General features: G+C 43.8%; 1 protein-coding gene across 1 annotated transcript in view; it reads right to left on the minus strand.

Annotated features, from left to right (window-relative positions):
- Positions 1-20,478, minus strand: part of kcnd2 (potassium voltage-gated channel, Shal-related subfamily, member 2) — a 501,482-nt gene extending 481,004 nt beyond the window's left edge. The window contains exon 1 of the mRNA XM_060903688.1: positions 19,367-20,478. Coding sequence (XP_060759671.1) covers positions 19,367-20,478 — 1,112 coding nt within the window. The remainder of the gene's footprint in view (positions 1-19,366) is intronic.
- Positions 20,479-20,731: the final 253 nt, after the last annotated feature.

Genomic DNA, 20,731 nt, shown 5'->3' on the forward strand with positions numbered 1-20,731 from the left:
AGACTAATATAAACCTGGAAGCTGAAACTACTGTCAGAGCTGCTGCTATAGAAAATTATGAAATGCCTTACAGCCAGTCAGAATTGAGCCTTCAGGGCTTTTTCGCACCTTGGTGACTATAACCCAGGGAAAGTTAATAAAGATGGGATGAACTCACATTTAGTTCCATTATTCGTGCTCTCTAATTCACCTTCATTATGTCACTTTATGAACCCTACAGTGGTCTGACCGTAAAAGCCTATGGGAAGAAACAGATGAGTGAGTGAGTGAGAGAGAGAGAGAGAGAGAGAAGATCTATTGCATATGGCCTCTTCCAGAGTGACAAATTGAAGTAGGACAAATGCAAGTGACATTTCATTTACAGCATACATCATCTGCACCTGATGCACTTCACGCATTTCTCACTTTCTTCTTTCCTCCTGCTCATACATTCTCATATTATCTTCCTCAGATTGTCTGCATGGCTTTAACTGTGACAGCTGCTCATATAATTGATGCGTTTGACAGTGAATAAGTCAATTAAAGCGCCACTGATTTAATTGAGCTGGCCAGAAATGACTCTATTAGGAAATATGAGCGGTGTTCAATCCAGCACGCTACATGCACACTATGGCTTATTTGCTCCATTTAAATAATTAAACTTTGAGATGAGGTTGAAAACCAGGATTGAGATCAATATGACTAAATGATAAGGGGAAGTCAGGTAAATATTGCTCAAATAAAGTCAAGGGCATCAGTTCGTGTTCACATCAAGCATCAGAATGGAGAACAAATATCATCTCAGTGATTTTAGTATGATTATTGCTGGCAGACAGTTTAAGTATTTCTACTGATCTACTTGGATTTTTACTCAAAAGAGTCTCTAGAGCAGAGATGTCCAGAAGCACCGGCGACCGCCGGTTTTCTCCGCCTACACAGATGGTCTGCGCCGGCTACTTGATCCCAGAAAAAATAAAAACTTGCCTTTCAATGTTCAAGTCATATACATTTTCTCTGCTGCCCATAATTAGCTGCAAATCCAATTATTCCACCACGAAATTGTCTTTGATTTGGGTCATGACCGGAAGTGACGCCATATTTGTTCATTGATTCTTGTGCTCCGATTGGCTGAGCCGGACCACATGACCACACCATAGCGTATGTAGCTCTGTATAATACATATTTTGCAAGTATTTTACAGGGAAATGGTTAGGAATTTATTTAAATAATATTGGCTGGCTTTTTCGTGGTATATCAGATATATTCCATTCAGCTAGCATGATATTGAATGAGTCAAAGATGAGTAGCTGAATGGAATATATCTGATATACCATGAAAAAGCCAGCCAATATTATTATTATTATTATTATTATTATTATTCCCGCCGACAGTAGTCGGAGGGGTTATTATTTTCACCTGCGTCAGTCTGTGTGTGTGTGTATCTGTCTGTCTGTCTGTCTGTCTGTCTGTCTGTGTGTCTGCAAGATATCTCAAGAACCAATGGATCGATTTGGACCAAATTTTGTACGTGTTGCCAATCACCCAGGAAGGAAACCATTAAATTTTGGAGGTCAAAGGTCAAAGGTCAAGGTCATGGCAGAACTTCGAAATTTTTGCCCAATGTACGGTATTTTAATAGGGAAAAGGCGGGGTTTGCACTCGTTAGAGTGTCCCTGTCTAGTTATTATTATTATACATACACATTTGATGGAACAATTATAGATTTTACAAAAAGTTAAGAACAGTTAAGATATTTCACGATACGAACCAACCTTAAGCTGGTAAATAATATATTTATTTTTTCTTTACCAAATTCTAACAGAAAATATGAGAGTGCCCGAAAGGGAAACCATATTTAGAACAAACCTGCTACAAGCTCGTTTTTGGCTTTCTCCTGAAACGTTTTCTTTTATTTCATCTTCCTCAGGGTAGTAAAACTCGCTTTTGTTGTGAACACTGTTGTTATCGCTATCCGTGCTGTAAAATTAATGCTATTTTCCTGAGAAATGCGAAAATAAATGTTGGCAAAAAATTGCTACTATGTTTGTTGTTGCTGTGAACGAGCGAGTCGCTAAAGGTCTGTAACCGGGGTCCGTATTGTAGGATTCCGGACCACTCGCGAGCCAATCAGAGTGCACGATTTGATGGAAACCGGACTGCAAAAAAATAAATGTTTTTATTCCATGGAAAAAGTGGTCCATATGTAGAATGATAGCTGAGAATGCACTAAAGCCACCAGAAAGCATGTAAATTTCAAAATTTTCTGGGGGAAGGGCATGCCCCCAGACCCCCCTAGCATTAGTGCATTAGCATTAGCTGCCTACTTTTTTTTTAACCAGCTACTTCAGATTTTCTGAAGAACCCTGCTAGAGTTTATGCAGGAAGGTCGATTAAAAAAAAAAAAAAAACATCCAGTGAGGGGCAGTTCTACAGGTAGAAATAATCTACAGATCCGAGGGGTCAGAAGAAAACGACCTGATTGCTATGTGTTGATTGGAAGGCAACTCTGTTATGGTACAGTAACTCCTATGCAATAAGAACCATATATTTAGAAACATGGTGATCAGAAAAGCATCTCAGAATGCACAACACTTCAAAACTTGAAGTACGTAGCTGAAGACTGTATTTAAAAAAAAAAAAAGCTGTTGCTCTGTGTCGGCATGATATGGATAATTGCGTGAATGAGTAGGTGTAGAGTGTGTACGTCAATCGTATGGGTGCTTTATATAGAATACTACTGTAGCCCACTTCTCCCCATTAAGTCAGAGAGGGACCCTGAGTTCATATAACAACTAATTTCACTTGTAATAAAATACTCCAAATTATATTTCTGATTCTCTCCTAATTTATAATGCTAATCAGGGCCGCTGACAGCTTTGGCTAGGCCCAGGACAAAATGCTCTGAATGGGCCCCCCCTGGGCCAACCCCCACACACACACACCTCTCTTATCCCAGTCTCTACTCACTCCAACCCTTAAATGACAGGTATTCAAAAACCATTCAACCGGTCAACAACCATTTCATTTTAACATTTCAACATTTTTACAGTTTTAACATTTTAACAAAAAAAAAAAAGCCCCAAACCAGCAACCTCACACACATTGTGATCCTGTGAAGTAATCCCCAATTTCACTGAATCTTTCCCCCCTAACGGAATAAGCGGTTACTGTTATTTTGTATCCTTTAACCGAACGGCATTAAATGTATTCCGTTACGCCCCAAGCCTGCATGCGACAGCCCCCGCAATGCCTTCCTAAAGTCGTGGATAGTCTACTATAATCACGCGATTGGGGTGCTCTTGAAGGAGCAGCGATGGACGGGGGATTTCGGGCAGGGCTGGGGGCGAACATAGTATACTGTGCGTGCGTACTGTCCAGTGTGAAAAGCAGAGAAGAACACACCGCTCGAGAAACGGCGGGATATGATTGCGGGCTAATGTGAATATTCTTAGCTTCAATCAGATATATGAAACACAATGTTATTAAGCCGTTGTGGTTATGAAATGATTCAATGCCCTGTGCGTTTGATATGGTGTTCAGTGTGACTTGCTCTCCCCTCGTTTGTAACATGAATTGCGTGCCGCGCGTGCCTTGGTTGGGGTTACTTTACGGGGCTGGAAAAAGTTGGCTGTGTCTTACCTGGCTCAGCTGCCCCACTGCCTTTGCTAGTACCTGCTGCATCATCCGAATCTTTTTTAAAATATTTATGCAGTGAGCCCCTGAGTCTCTTGGTTTCTTCCTCTCTTTTCTCTTTTCTTTTCTGTGCTCAATGTTTTGTGCATGTTGGCAAATGGCACGCACGCTGATTGTCGAAGCGCTATGATCGAACGATGTCGTTTTTTTCCCCTTAATCAAAGAGTCAGACCAAACCATTTTTGCATTAGGGGTGGTAGGGGGTTCTTGACGCCTTTTTCAAAGACAATAAAGGCAAAAGATCTAGAAATCATTTATTGAATGCAAATATAGCACATTTCTCCCCCAAATCAACACATTTTGAAATGAAATAAAATAATTTAATCGCAACTTCATGAGAGCCCAGTTCTGGACCCTCCCCATTCCTGGGCCCGGGACAACATACCCGTTTGTCCCCCCCGTCGGCGGGCCTGATGCTAATAATTGTCTTGGGTTACTTTAATATTTTTTCTAATAAGCAGCATTAATGATAGAATTTCACCAAGTTGACCTTAAGTATGTATGATGAGGTAAGTATTACACCAGACACAGTTTTAGAAAATCATAAATCAATCATTTACTTAGACAGATGTAAACCAAACCGAAACTAATAAGTTTTGTTACAAAAATAAAATAAATAAATTAAAACTCTTATTTCTTTCCCCAGGTGGCACGGTGGTGTAGTGGTTAGCGCTGTCGCCTCATAGCAAGAAGGTCCGGGTTCGAGCCCCGTGGCCGGCGAGGGCCTTTCTGTGTGGAGTTTGCATGTTCTCCCCGTGTCCACGTGGGTTTCCTCCGGGTGCTCCGGTTTCCCCCACAGTCCAAAGACATGCAGGTTAGGTTAACTGGTGACTCTAAATTGACCGTAGGTGTGAATGTGAGTGTGAATGGTTGTCTGTGTCTATGTGTCAGCCCTGTGATGACCTGGCGACTTGTCCAGGGTGTACCCCGCCTTTCGCCCGTAGTCAGCTGGGATAGGCTCCAGCTTGCCTGCGACCCTGTAGAAGGATAAAGCGGCTAGAGATAATGAGATGAGATGAGATTTCTTTCCCCTTGTTCTTACAAACATAGGTCACAAAAGAATTTCCTTTCACCTTAGGTCAAATAGGTTCACCTTCAATTATTGAAATTATACCAGTATTTACCCTTTTAGTTCCACAAAATTACCCTTTAACTATAACAGCTAAAATAGTTAGATTCAGTGTTATTCTCTCTCTAACAAACTCAAATTCTAACTCAGTGGGCCCACACTAAAACACACGCGTGCACACAGCCGCCAAAACAAAAGAAACCCCTTGTTGCAGGCCTGATGCTCCGATGCTTGAGTGCGAGGAAATCCACAGTATTTATCCACTCAGTCCACAGAGTGGTGTAAAAAAATTAAAGATACTACCTCCGAATGAAAATCAAGTCCAAATAGCAACAGTCTACCCAGTCTGAGTCTCTGGTGAAGGGCGATGCTGTAGGCAGGTGTAGTCTCTCCCAGGCAGCAAGCGACAACGTCTGAATGATGACTTGTTGCACACACTAGCAGTGTTTCAGATAAATCCTCAGGGTTCCGCATTGAAATGATGAATCATAGCCGATAGCATTAGCTGGGTTAGCTATACAGCGGGGGCGGCACGGTGGTGTAGTGGTTAGCGCTGTCGCCTCACAGCAAGAAGTTCCGGGTTCGAGCCCCGTGGCCGGCGAGGGCCTTTCTGTGTGGAGTTTGCATGTTCTCCCCGTGTCCGCGTGGGTTTCCTCCGGGTGCTCCGGTTTCCCCCACAGTCCAAAGACATGCAGGTTAGGTTAACTGGTGACTCTAAATTGACCGTAGGTGTGAATGTGAGTGTGAATGGTTGTCTGTGTCTATGTGTCAGCCCTGTGATGACCTGACGACTTGTCCAGGGTGTACCCCGCCTTTCGCCCGTAGTCAGCTGGGATAGGCTCCAGCTTGCCTGTGACCCTGTAGAAGGATAAAGTGGCTAGAGATAATGAGATGAGATGAGCTATACAGCGGCTAACAGTCCATTCACTTTTACGAACGAATGCTAGGAACACACTCTGCACTAGCTTACAAGCTAGCTAAAGACGTGCGCAACTACTAAAGAAACTGCAAGTAGAAATGTCTCTAGTTGCTCACAATCCAGGTGTAGATCAAGTATTCGGTTTCAGAATGCCGAGCAGACAGTCTTTGAGATACTGAAAACTACACACTTTATCTCAATGCGATTTATACTCTCGCCGTAACGTGACTCCGCCATCTCTCGTCCGTGCCGTCTGTTAGGCTCCCCAAAATCAACACACACTCACTCTCTCTTCCTGTCTGTACCTTAAAACCTTAAACGCACCTTCGACCAATGAATGACCAGTATTATCCGTATTCTCAATCAGCACTTCCTCCTTTCACCATGAACTTTTCAAAATAAAATGAAATATTTAACAATGTACAGTTGTATCTTTTAAACTTTTTTTTTAACTTATTTATTACACTTTTAATCCTTTTATCGAAGTATTTCAACCTTTATGAAATACCCTTTTAAATCATTTTTATAACAGTTTTAACCAAAGGAAGTAACATATTTACAAATATGCTTTCTATTTTAACATCTGTTTATTTTAATGTGTGGGGATTTTAACAGGGTTACATTACTAATAGAACGTAGCGTGTGCAACATCACTTTCCTAGACATCCTCAGGAGAGTTTTAAAATAATGACTGAGGTCACATTTTACCGAGACCATGTCCTACCTACAACAGAAAGGAGAGAATCGAAGCATTTTCTGATCTCATAGAAGATGTGTCACTAACAGGCAGAGGCATTATCTAGATAGTGGGTAGGCAGAGGCATTATCTGGACAACTGGTGACCAGAGCGACTGGCTTTAGCAATGGACATATCGATAACACTATGGTAAAACATCTGGGTTTTACCCAAGAGAACACGAACAAACACAGTGCTTTATATCTCTCATCGACAGAACAGCTTGTGAAGAGCACCTGATAAACCTCTACATAATTCACGTGTATTAAGTCTCACAGCTTGAACACACCATTATAAATAAGTTTGTGTTTGCTGTTGGGTAAAGTGACAGTCTAAACACAATCTTCTCCTTGTAATTCAATTCTCCAGGGTGCAATATATGGGTTTACATACCGTAACTAATGATATAGGACAACAACAATGATGGAATTTGCTTATTTTGTTTTAGTCTGAATACGGAGGTGATTATAGAAAATCGTAGGTGCTGACTGGTCGAGAAGTTCAGACTATTTCTCGATAATCAGCTCGAGCGACTCGAGTCAGAAAGGAGTCAGTTGAGGTGGTTCAGGCACCTTGTTAGAATGCCCCCGGACGCCTCCCAGGGGAGGTTTTTGGGCATGCCCCACCAGGAGGAGACCCCGGGACAGACCCAGGACACACTGGAGAGATTACATCTCTCGGCTGGCCTGGGAACACCTTGGTATTCCCCCGGAAGAGCTGGTGGAGGTGGCCGGGGAGAGGGAAGTCTGGGCTGCTCTGCTTAGGCTGCTACCCCCGCGACCCGGATCCGGATAAGCGGTAGAAGGTGGATAGATGGATGGATGGCACCTCAAGCGACTCGGCAAAATGGCAGCTGATCAGTTTGTCACCGTAAGTCCGGAAGAATTACAAATGATGAAAGAAAATGCTGTTCCTAAAAGCACTAAAGATGCTACGAAGTTTGACCTGAAACTATTCAAAGGTAAGGTGGAATTGTGATTTATTTGATCCATTTCAAAACAAACTATTTTACGTGAGTCAGCATAGATAAGTGACAAGTCTGCGCTGCGCCATTATTACATTTGCGTGCCACTTTTGAAGTTTGAAATACACTCACTGGCCACTTTAATAGGAACTTGTTCTTGATTCTAACACTACGTTCACACTGCAAGACTTAATGCTCAATTCCGATTTTTTTGTGAAATCCAATTTTTTTGTGAGGTCGTTCACATTAACAAATATATGCGACTTGTATGTGATCCTCAGTATGAACGAAAAGCGACCTAAAAGTGTTCCGCATGCGCATTGCAGGATACGACGACGTCACACGCAGTGAGCATGGCCAGTGTTTACGGAAGTAACCTAAAGTTTCCTGTGTATGACAGTAGCCAGCATGGAGTACCTGGCAATGATGCAGTTGTTGTTGCGACGGAGCCAGAACATGCACAATAGCCTGATGTTAAGGAGGAGGTTGAGAAGGAAGAGGGCAAGGGGTTTGGCTCAGACGTTCTGTGGGGTAGTGACTGCAACCTCCGTTCAAAGGAACATCAAAGCCATGTTGTTGTAACTTTTTTTGAGAGACCCGCCACCTACTTCAGCGCAGAATAGTGACGTTTGTGGCTTGTTGATGACGTGTAAGTCGGATGAATGCGACCTGGCGGTTCAGACTGAAGTCGCATATGAAAAGATCGGATAGGAATCGGAATTAGGACCACATATCCAAACGGCCTGGGTCGGATTTGAAAAAATCGGATCTGTGTCGTTCATATTGTCAATAAAAGATTGGATACAGGTCACATATGGGCAAAAAGATTGGATTTGAGTCACTTCAGCCTGCAGTGTGAACGTAGTGTAAGATTCCTGTTCTTGGCTGGCAGGAGTAGAACCCAATGTGCTCGTCTGTTCTTCTGTTACATGCTGAGATGCTTTTCTGCTCACCACGATTATAAAGAGTTGCTATGAGTTACTAAAAAAACAAAACAAAACCAAAAAAAAACTCGAACCAATCTGGCCATTTTCCTCTGACTTCTCTTATCAACAAGGCGTATGTTTCCACCCACAGAACTGTCGCTCACTCACTCAGTGATTTTTTTGTTTTGTTTTGTTTTTCGCACCACCCTGTGTAAACTCTAGAGACTGTTGTTTCTGTGTGAAAATCCCAGGAGATGAGGAGTTTCTGAAATACTCGCATAAACCAGTCCATCTTTTGACAACGTTGGCAGATGTTGGTCACTTTGATTTCCGCTGTACATTTTACTTCCATCCTACGATGTCTCGCACAGGTCTCAACGAATCTCGTTTACGGCCATCGCTTTGACATATGGACTGATATATTACAGAGCATATTTCAAACACTCATAACTTGCTATAGCAGTGACAAAATAGGTATCAAATATGCATTCCTATATTAAATAAAATGAGAGAAATAGAATTTTGATAATAAAAAAATGCTTTCAGTTCTCCTTTAAACAATTGGGCTGATTTTTCATTTGTTCCTTCTGGGAAACTGAAACTAATTGCAGGAGTCTCCTGATCAAAGCACTGTGAAAAAGTGCAACTGTTAACACCACCCTTTATCCCAGTCTTATTAGGTGTGAGCCATATTGATTGGTGTAATCTTCATCATAAACTAAGTGTCGCATTGCTCAAAAAAGTGCACACTTATTATATTGCTTAAAGCTGTCCTGCCCTTCAGATTTTTCAAGTGTAGGTCATAAAAAGAATTTTCCCCGACACCCAATTATTTTTGTTTAGTGGAACGAAAGCTACTGAATTCAAATCACAGACTTCCAATTTTATTAGTTTTTTTTTAAATAGAACAATTAATGAATTTAGAGCCACATGGCCCTAAATTCTCTGCTACTTTTTCCTGCTTCACCATGACCCAATTCAAGATACTACGTCATGCATCACGTGGTGGGCTTTCCCCGTTCACACAAGGCATTGTGGGATACAAATTTGAAACAGGAGAGAAAAATGGAGGACGTGAGTGTGCGAAATGTGAAACGTGAAAGACCGGCTACAGTAATGGAAAGCAAGAAGAAAAGACGTTATGTTATATACGAAGGAAAGGAAACGCAGGACCAAACTAATAAATATCGGCGCTCAGCGAGCACCTCGGTGTGATCAGCTGTTCGTTTGGCGGCAGAATGATGGAACTGTCAGTGCACGCTCAAAGGTAAACCTGTAGATGGCAGTAATGCAAAGGATCAGGACATTTTATCCAATGCTATTTCGTCCAATAGTTGAGACATTTTGTCCAAAGCCTTTTTCGTACGCACTATCAATTATTTTATACCGGTATGTGGTGACAATAAGTGTGACAAGATCGAGATATAAACAAACCATAATTCATTTAAGGGAGTGCATTAAGCAGGTTTATGACTGCATCTCCCCGTAATAAAGGGAAATAAACAAAACAAAATGTACAATTTTTAACAGCGTGCGTGCGAGAGTCTGCTCGGCAAGTGCGCAGTCTAGAGCGCACCCAAGAGTCCTTCAGGTGCACACGCCAAAGCCCACAAGACTGACACCTACATAATAGTTGGGGCCCTAAAGAAGAATATCTGGCAAGTGCGAGTATAGATTTTCTATGTAATTTGGTCTAATAAAAACAATCTCTCACCACAAGTGGCCCCAGCTGAACGTGCCTGAAGGTAACACTCACTGATTCCCATCATTTCCAGTTTCATTTTCTTCATTTTTCAATGGCGGCCCCCAACATGCACAAGGAAGGAGTTTTTGTCGAATATTTCTTGGATTTTACATGAATACTAGGTAGGAACCCATTGTTTTGAACACACTTGCCAAGAAAGGCGAGTCTGGGGCGATCTTTACTCGCCATTAGATTTCAAAAATTGCGTTTGGCGAGTGGCGAGTGGTTAAACTACATGCTGCAAAAGTGTGTTTTGCTTCAGCCAAATTCCGTTGAGAATTCTTCCTTTTTTCGAACAAATAAATACCTGAAATATAACATAATTGATAGTGCGTATGAAAAAGGCTTTGGATGAAATGTCTTAACTATTGGATGAAATGCATTGGATGAAATGGTCGTTGGACAAAATGACCTGTGTCCTAATGCAACACTGTGGATGCCAGCTGCCGTAAAACCCCAAAAAAGAAGAAGCAGGTAAAGTCCTTTCAGAAATATGTTTTAGCATAATCTTGCCAAATAAACAGAATGTAGAAATCTTCCTTTTCTAGTAACGTTAGCTACCCAATATGATTTCGAGTTTGAAAAGAGTTTGCTAGTATGTCACTTGGAGTTTCACTGACTAGCTAGCTTAATGTTAAACCACCATGACGGCACAGCATGCGTTCATTTTGTGAATTCACATTTCTGTCTTTGGTAACGGCATTAGGTTTTGCAAGCGTTGTGGCAATAATACAACGATGCGTTGACAGAAAATGTACTTTTAATACTTAAGCACTTTTAAAAGCAAGTACTTCAGTACTTAGGTAAAAAAAATTGACTGGACAACTTTCACTTGTATCGGAGTAACATTTGACCAGTGGGATCTGTACTTTGACTTAAGTAATGAAGTTGGGTACTTTTTCCACCTCTGCATACAGTATATCACAATGACCAAATTACAGAGCAAACCAAATTTCACTGATTTTATGAAATCGAAAGGAAGTCTATCTTTAAAATCTCAGCTTGTTGGTTTATTATACTAAAAAACATTATGTAATTATGATGAAACTTATAGAAAAGCAATATAGTTAGACAAATGTGGTCTAGGAGTCTAGGAATGATGTCCTCATAGTCCGAAGAGTTTCGTGTGCATGACTGAACATGTATAATTTCATTTCCCCTTCCTCTTACCTTACAAAGCCTTGTCACCCTACACAGATCACTGAGTAAACCTAATGTTAAAAAGTGATTTGGACATTTCTGCGAGTGGGCAAAGGCGCTTAGTAATGGCAGGCCATCTCTGCTTTCTGAGGTGATTCTGAAGAGGGTTAGGATTAGACTGGGAGATCAGAAATGTGTGAAAGTGTAATGGATTAACTTTGAGAGGAGAGCATTGATGGGCTGCTCTATTGCCTTTAAAGATGCTACGCTTTTCAACCACTCTGATCTTCTAAGAGGTCTTGGAGCAACAGTCTAAAAACAGTGTCACGCTGTATTAACTGAAGAGATGGAGTGGAGTGCTGCCAAGAATAAGATATAACACCAGTTCTAACACAGAGCAAGCTGTTACATCGCTGGTGTGAATTCTGGCCTTATGGAGAAATGTTAAAACGCCATGATGTGTCGAGTTTATTTCCACTCTGAGCACCTGATAGTAGAGGCAAGAACCTGTTCGGTGGTTTTGAGCAGTGATTTGTTTATTTATTTTTATTTCGCTACACTCACAACCCACCATTATTTATTATATTTATTATTCCAATCGTTCCTATGAATGACAGCTAGACATTATATTAGAAAAGGAGAGAGAAAACATAGTATCTATGAATAACTTGACATTGAAGTTATTCGGCTTGAGCAATGAATTATATCCATCCATCCATTATCTGTAGCCGCTTATCCTGTTCTACAGGGTCGCAGGCAAGCTGGAGCCTATCCCAGCTGACTATGGGCGAGAGGTAGGGTACACCCTGGACAAGGCGCCAGGTCATCGCAGGGCTGACACAGAGACAAACAACCATTCACACTCACATTCACACCTACGGTCAATTTAGAGTCACCAGTTAACCTAACCTGCATGTCTTTGGACTGTAGGGGAAACCGAAGCACCCAGAGGAAACCCACGCAGACACAGGGAGAACATGCAAACTCCACACAGAAAGGCCCCGGTCAGCCACTGGGCTCGAACCCAGAACCTTCTTGCTGTGAGGCAACAGTGTGAACCACTACATCACCATGCTGCCCTTTCATCTCATCTCATCTCATCTCATCTCATCTCATTATCTCTAGCCGCTTTATCCTGTTCTACAGGGTCGCAGGCAAGCTGAAGCCTATCCCAGCTGACTATGGGCGAGAGGTAGGGTACACACTGGACAAGTCGCCAGGTCATCACAGGGCTGACACATAGACACAGACAACCATTCACACCCACATTCACACCTACGGTCAATTTAGAGTCACCAGTTAACCTAACCTGCATGTTTTTGGACTGTGGGGGAAACCGGAGCACCCGGAGGAAACCCACGCGGACACGGGGAGAACATGCAAACTCCACACAGAAAGGCCCTCGTCGGCCACGGGGCTCGAACCCAGGACCTTCTTGCTGTGAGGTGACAGCACTAACCATTGCACCACAGTCCCTTTATCATTTCTAATTTTATAATTTGTTTCAAATTTTACTGGGTTCATGCTGTGATTCCTTCAAAAAAAATCCTTAAAAAAACAAAACATATAATAACATAAATAATCCATCTTGTTCATTACACCAGCGACTGTATTTCACATGGACCTTCCCATGACAAATCAAACACAAAGCACATCTAGGTGGGGGGAGGGGCCTCTTTTTTGGGGGGGGCTTCAAATTATTACATTATGTTACTGGCATTTAGCAGACACTCTCATCCAGAGTGACGTACAACATACCCAGAGAAGCCTAGGAAGTAGTTGGAGGTTAAACTTGCTTAAAGGGCATATCCTGGACCAATTTAGTTTTTTTTTATATGAAAGTATGTCCCTTTACACACTCATCCAGAAGGGTAATTTTGCACAAGGCCATCTGTCTACAGCAAAAAAATAAAATAAAATAACAAAACGCGTCTGGAAAAATCCCAAGGGAGTCTGGAGCCAGATTCGTGACGTTACCTACGGAAGCGCCAGTAGGTTGTGAGAGGTTGGACGGTTTCAGTGCACAGCCTGTGTAGACCAAGCGCTCCCATTTCTCTCTCATTGTCCGGTCTTTTGGGAAACGATGAGTACTAATCCCATCAAGATTGGTGTTGCTACACCCTCCTACGATACATCTGTTAACCATTTTAATAATTACGCAATAACGTTGAAGAAATTTGCAGAAAACCACCAGGTCGTTTTCTCATAAACAAACCAGCGCTGACGTAGGATTCAGAGGGAGGCATCCCGCACGCGACGTCATGAAAATCAATGTTTCCCGGGAAATCCAGATGCCAAGTTTTTTCAGAGGCGGACCAATTCGCCTCAAATGGCTTGATTTCAACTGAATTTTTCTGCTATTGCGCAAGGTAAAAAAATTGCAGAGAATGCAGAATGTGACAGATATTTGACCAAAGTTTAATATAAAATAGGAGAATTACACTGATCTTGCTCCTGAATTTACCCGTGATATGCACTTTAAGCTAGTCCAGGGAATTGAATCAGCGACCTTTTGGTCCCTGCTTCCCTAAACATTAGGCCATGTCTTCCCCTAATTCATGCACACATTTAAATAATAAGCCCTGTATTTGAAGACTTGAATTCTGTTCTTATGAAGCTGTGTTGCAGTGGGATTTTCTTTTCCAGTTAAAGGTGTTCTTGGCTGGGGGGGAAGAAAAAAAAAGTTTGAAACCCTCTGATTTACAGATTCAGTGCCTTGATGCAGTGTCTGCCTCTTCTTCCTTTCTCAGCCTCGACCATGATCACGGAGGAACTAAAGGAAAGGAGGTCTGAAAGAAGTAATGGTGCACTGTGATCAGGCTGGGTCGAAGGCAGATGAAAGGAGGGGCTGCAGCACTGAGGTCCTGCAGCTGTGTGGCTGTTTGGAAGACACAGTTCATTAGCAGCCAGCCCTTGTGAGTCACTTCCCCCTCCCAAGTGACGAAGACCTACACACTTGCACACACACACACACACACACACACACACACACACACACACACACACACACACACACACAGGCTCCTGCCATTAACTCACTGCTGAGTATGGGACTATAATTACTTTTCCTTTACTGATATCATCCAATCTGACAGCCTGGAAGCGTTTTCACTGTGCACAATGAAATGTGGCAATCCTCCTTGATCATTCTCCCTCCTGGTTTCACTTCTCTTTCATTCCAGCGTTTGGTCATTACTTTAACCGCATCCATATCAGACCTGTCACCCTATCAGCAGTACAAAATGTATGCTCTTGCCCATGAAAGTAGAGATATCAGTACCGCTATTACAGATCAGTTTTCATCCACCATATTTGCTGGCAACAGTCAGCATAACATCATCAGCAGTGTATTAACAAGGAGCATGTGAAATATAGTCAATGTGTAATGATTATGAGTACCGCGAGCTGGCCTAGTGGTTAGCGTGTCTGCCTCTCAACCGGGAGATTGCAAGTTCTACTTGCGGTTGAGTCATACCAAAGACCATCATAAAAATGGTACCTACTGCCATCTGGCAAAGCACGCTGCAATAAAGGTGTGAGTGGGGAGTCAAACTCTTACGGTTACCAGAGGACTAGCCCCCCCACTGTAACCCTACCTGTATAGCCGAGAGGCCGAGGGCTACGGAAACAGAGGTCGGCACCACACCCATACGCCTTAAAGAGTTGGGACAGGAGACTGCCTGGAAAGACCAGATTCTGGCATGAGATGGACTTTGACTTGACTTGTAATGATTATGAACAAAGTGGATTATTTACTCGATCAAATTTTTTTCCCCTGAAATGGTCTTTGGGGGGGCGGCACGGTGGTGTAGTGGTTAGCGCTGTCGCCTCACAGCAAGAAGGTCCTGGGTTCAAGCCCCATGGCCGGCGAGGGCCTTTCTGTGCGGAGTTTGCATATTCTCTCCGTGCCCGCGTGGGTTTCCTCCGGGTGCTCCGGTTTCCCCCACAGTCCAAAGACATGCAGGTTAGGTTAACTGGTGACTCTAAATTGACCGTAGGTGTGAATGGTTGTCTGTGTCTATGTGTCAGCCCTGTGATGACCTGGCGACTTGTCCAGGATGTACCCCGTCTTTCACCCGTAGTCAGCTGGGATAGGCTCCAGCTTGCCTGCGACCCTGTAGAAGGATAAAGCGGCTAGAGATAATGAGATGAGATGAGATGGTCTTTGGAAGAGAAATTCAGAAGCATGTAAACGAAGCATATATTGTCCAAAAGTACAAATTACACAAAATAGCAAATGAAAGGGTTCGAGCTTTTTCGTTCATAGATTACTACTCATCGAAAAGTCTGTAGCGCATTACAGATGGGAAACACGGAAAAAACAGACATTATGACACGTGACTTCTCAAACGGGCGTTTAGATACAAAATGCCGACTGTCAAATGAAAGAGTAAGAAACAAAGTAGGTTTCGATGAGTAGATCATGAAATATTGGTGAATTTGATCAGTAAAAACATGTCCATGATCTTTCCACCATGTTTACCTGTGATAATAACGTCTGAGTTTTCCTCAAATTGCTGATCATGCTAAAAACATTCCATCTCAGGTAACGAGCTGTGTCATTATACGACAAGATCAAAGGGGGGGGTCGGGGGGTCTTCCGGTTGATTAATTAACAAATAATAACTGTTGTAACTGAAACTCACCTTTGTAGAATTGTTTTTTTTATTGCTAAATCTGAAAAGGTGTCGATAATTATGGACTGTCGATGATTGTAGCCACCACTCTATGAGTTTTTTTTTAATATAAAGAAATATGTGAACTCTTTCCAAAAATGCCTTCCCTCCCTCCCTCCCTCCCTCCCTCCCTCCCTATTTTTTCAAAAATGCAAAATTAACATATCCTAACAGAAAATTTTTTGTACCTATATATATTAAGTTATTATTATAGAAATGTTTACATAATCGAACAAGCTGTCCTAAGTGTGTCTTTCATTGTTCACATATTAATAAATGTTAGATTTCATCTTCCTATCTCCCAGCTGTCACTGATAATATCCAGTGTTTCAGTTAACACCAGTTCAGTGAGAGAGATGTCTGACTTGTGAAAAAGAGAGCACTTGCTCGGTAATAATACTCATCACACCATGATGGGTGACCTCAATATGCTGTGTATTTGTACTGCCCCATTGTCTCATGTGTTTAGGTGAACTGACGGCTGTCACCCTGTGCTTTGTAGTTATTGCTATATGTCTGGAACACACACACACACACACACACACACACATAGGGGGAAGCCATGGCCTAGAAGTTAGAGAACTAGCTTTGGGACCAAAAAGTTGCTAGTTCAATTCCCTGAACCAGGACGAATGGATGAAGTGTCCTTGAGCAAGGCAGCTAACCCCCAATTGCTCACTGGATGGGGTGTCTGAGGGTCCTGTTGTTCATCTGGGTAAGAGTGTCTGCTAAATGCCTGTAATGTAAATCTCATCTCATTAACTCTAGCTGCTTTATCCTGTTCTACAGGGTCGCAGGCAAGCTGGAGCCTATCCCAGCTGACTACGGGCGAAAGGCGGGGTACACCCTGGACAAGTTGCCAGGTCATCACAGGGCTGAACACATAGACACAGACAACCATTCACACTCACATTCACACCTACGGTCAATTTATGCCATGTACACACGTAGCCGGGTATTTTTAAAACCGAACATTTTCCCCCCCTCCGTTTATAAAAATGTTTTATCCACACCACCTCGTCTTCGAAAAAAATCCCTTCCACACATAACCGAACATCTGCATTTTCAATCACATTCATAAGCATTCCAAACCTGTAGATGGCTATTTCCCCAAATCCTACCCCCTAATCACATCGCCTGTGCTCTTGGAGCAGTAGTTGGGCTTCTAAAATTAAACATGTAAATAGCACCTGCACAATAATTAACGCTTTCAAGGCACTACTCCGATCCATTACTCTTTAGCTAGCCGCACACTACGCCGATTTTCAGCGTATCGAGCCAACTGAAGTCGCGAGTCAGGCGTAAAGACTAGTTTTCGATGGTCCCGACTCATCTCACAGCCGATTCGAAAAACTAATCGGGAGCCAGACTGATCGGCGAGAGTCGCTAGCAATAGCCAATCATATCTTTCGCATATAACACGTGACATCATTAAACACAATTTCTAGCGCGAGAAATACATGTTGGTAGCACCTAATGCAGGTATATACTGTAATTCCATAGACTGAAGCTTTATCCATAGACACAGTGGGCTGGAAAGCCACTCTGCTCAAGTTGTGTGGCTGAATTCCAAATCGCTTTAACTCCCCTATATAAGTGCACTATTTAAGGTTGGGAATAATAGCTCATGCAGCCTAGATAGTGCGCTACATATTCCATGTTGTGTCATTTGTAATTCAGCCTGTAGCATCTTCAAGTGTTGGATTTAACAGTAACTATATCCAATAGCCAATCACAAAGCTATTAAGTTGTCACATGTCGCTTCAATCGCGACTGCACTCGTCAACAGTCGGGGGATATGTGCGTGCCCTGTCGGGAGTCGGCTCTGAAATGGGTTGGTTCGGTACCGCGTGGATCGCCGTGGTGTGCGGCTAGCTTAAGTCCATGCTTAATCTGGCTTCTGCAGTAAACAAAGGTCGCACGTTTGATGTCAGGGCAGATTTGTTGTCATTTTTTTGGCGCAGATTGTGACGTTCTAAAACGCAAACCTCCGGTTATCTCTGTCTACACGAAAAGGCATACACGGAGTTTTCAAAAATCTTCACTTTGCCCGGAGTTTTTTTAAATATTCGTTTTTGATGTGTTTTCATGTGGATGACAGGCCAAAACGTAGAAAAATATCTTCGATTTAGCAGATACCCGGCTACGTGTGGACGGGGTCTTAGAGTCACCAATTAGCCTAACCTGCATGTCTTTGGACTGTGGGGGAAACCGGAGCACCCAGAGGAAACCCACGTGGACACGGGGAGAACATGCAAACTCCACACAAAAAGGTCCTCGCTGGCCACAGGGCTCGAACCCGGACCTTCTTGCTGTGAGGCGACAGCGCTAACCACTACACTACCGTGCCGCCGTGGCGAGAACCTGCAGGTAAACCACTTGAACATGATGGGAACATGCGAAACTCCATACAAACAGTCACTTGAGCTCAGATGCTAATACGTAAATGATATCAAATCAAAAACAGATCCGTGGCACGGTTGTAACAGCAAAATGTCGGAAAGACAGTGAGTCAGAAAGATATGAGGTAGTAAATAAAACCCTTTATCAGCAGCACGGACTGAGTTAAAAACACTTCAGTGAGTTGAACATTCAAAAGATTTAAATGAGAATTACAGCCCGTTGACCTGTTATCAGTAGTCTGTCATCTTGGCCTGGGCGCACTGTCATTTGCAGTTCGTATTATGACAGCAGCCGCACTGCGCTTCCAAAGAACGCTGATCAAAGTACCGACTGAATCTCGGAGCGCACGGTTTGATGATTGGCCCGGAGGGTGACTCAACGGCTGCGTGGGCGTGTGGAAGTCTGTGAGGTTTGTGAGTTAGTAAAGCCTCCAGCAATGCGCGCTAAAGCGTTTCAGAACTCCACCACAGTGCAGCAAACGCTTCAGCACCACGGAGAGCGCACTGACGCGCACAGCAACAAAGCGCGTGCATGTACGTTTCAGCACCACGGAGAGCGCACTGACGCGCACAGCAACAAAGCGCGTGCATGTGCAGATCTGACTGAAATAGCTCCCTCCATGCCTTGTTCCAGCTCTGTGATGAGGTGAGAATTGAAGTTACTGCTACAAACTGCCACAAGATATGCTGCAATGTGCCCGGAAAGGTGCTGTTTGCGCACTCGATTGCGCTGTGTACTGTATATGAGACGACTGAAGACAGAGGTGCAGTGCGTTAGAGAGGGAGAGAAAGAGAGAGAATTAAGTTCTATGGTATTATTGATTCTCCCAGACCCTTCATATACGTTCTATTTATAGCTCTACTTTCCCCCAGTAGTGCAACTGCAATTATATTATGATATTATGATGTTACTTTGAACCAGTTTGATGACTGCGGATAATTTCCCACGAGGCCGGATTAACTGGAGGTCATGTGACTTTCAGACAACGCGGTTCTCTCATGTCACTTACTGGATAAACCGCTGTTATTAAACCGCATGCACACATGTAACACATAACACACAGATAGACACACACGCGCGCGCGCGCGCGTGCGCAGACATTAACGCGGCCACTTACCCCAGAGTGGTCATGGTGACGATGGTGTACCAGAAGGCCGCTGGGATGCTGGTGAACTTGCTCGCGTTGGAGCCTTTCTCTGCGTAGAACATAACAGTGGCGAAGATGATGATGGCCATGGTGAGGGAGAAGAGGAGGAATCCTAGCTCGGAGGCGCAGCTCTTCAGAGTGTAGCCCAAAATGCGCAGGCCGGCCGAGTGGCGCGAGAACTTGAAAATCCGAAACACTCTGAAGACCCTGAGGGTGACGAAGGCGCCGCTGACGTCCTCGTTGTCCGTCATGACCAAGCCGATGTAGTAAGGCATGATGGCCACCACGTCGATGATACTCATCACGCTCTTGACAAACTTGTACCTGCTGGGTGCGGCGATCAGGCGCAACAGGTACTCGACGGTGAAGATCATGACGCAGGCCGTGTCCAGGCAGAAGAAGGCGAGCGCGTAACGCTCACCGCAGGATGATTCCTTATTCCGGCTCGAGGTCATGCCGCACGGCACCGTCTCCACCACGTTGGCCATGACCGACACGGCGATGAAGAAACCCGTCACGTAGTAGAACACCAAGGCCATGGTGCTGGTGTGAGGGTTCTCGAAAGCGCGCCACATGGATTCACGGAAGGTCATGTCCGGCAGCGCGAGGTCGTTACTGTTATCGGTGTCTTCGTCGTCCTGAATCCGCTCTGCGTTCTCTCTCCGTCGGTCTTTATACTCTTCATAGCAGCAGTCTCCAATAATCTCAGGGATGATCCCGAAGAAGGCGAGTTCCTCATCGTACGCAGAGATGCACTCATGGCGCGGGTAGTGCAGCTTCCCGGTGCGGTAAAAATTCAAAATGTGCCGGAAGATGTCCGGGTCACGGTCGAAGAAGTACTCATTGGTCTCCTCGTGGTAAAAGAAGTCGCGCTCTGTGCTGCCCAGGAGTGTGTCCGGGTAGCGCTCCAACGTGTTCCGCCACGTCTGAAACTTGGTGCCACTCACATTTAGGATGATCAGGCCGTCCTGCGCGCGCCTCTTGTCCCGTGGTGGAGCGGGCATCGGAGCGCTCGCGACCGGCATCCATCCTATAGCCGCGGCACGCGCGAAGGGTAACCAGGCTGCCACTCCAGCCGCCATGCTGACCTCGCCAGCTGGATCACAAGCTCGTCCAAACCGGGTTGACTCGACGTTCAGTTTCCAGCTCAGAAATCCACAACAGAGGAAACAGACATCTGTGGATAAAACGCAAAAATATAATATATCATATCATATACTATAATACACGCGTCAAGCAGCTGCACGAGCTTAAACACGACACACCGATGGAGAGAAATCGAGCATCAGAGTTGTGCGCGGATTCTTTTCACTTTTCACCGTGCACTGCACTAAA

This window comes from Neoarius graeffei, chromosome 21 (genome assembly GCF_027579695.1).
Source record: "Neoarius graeffei isolate fNeoGra1 chromosome 21, fNeoGra1.pri, whole genome shotgun sequence".
Classification (NCBI taxonomy): Eukaryota; Metazoa; Chordata; class Actinopteri; order Siluriformes; family Ariidae; genus Neoarius; species Neoarius graeffei.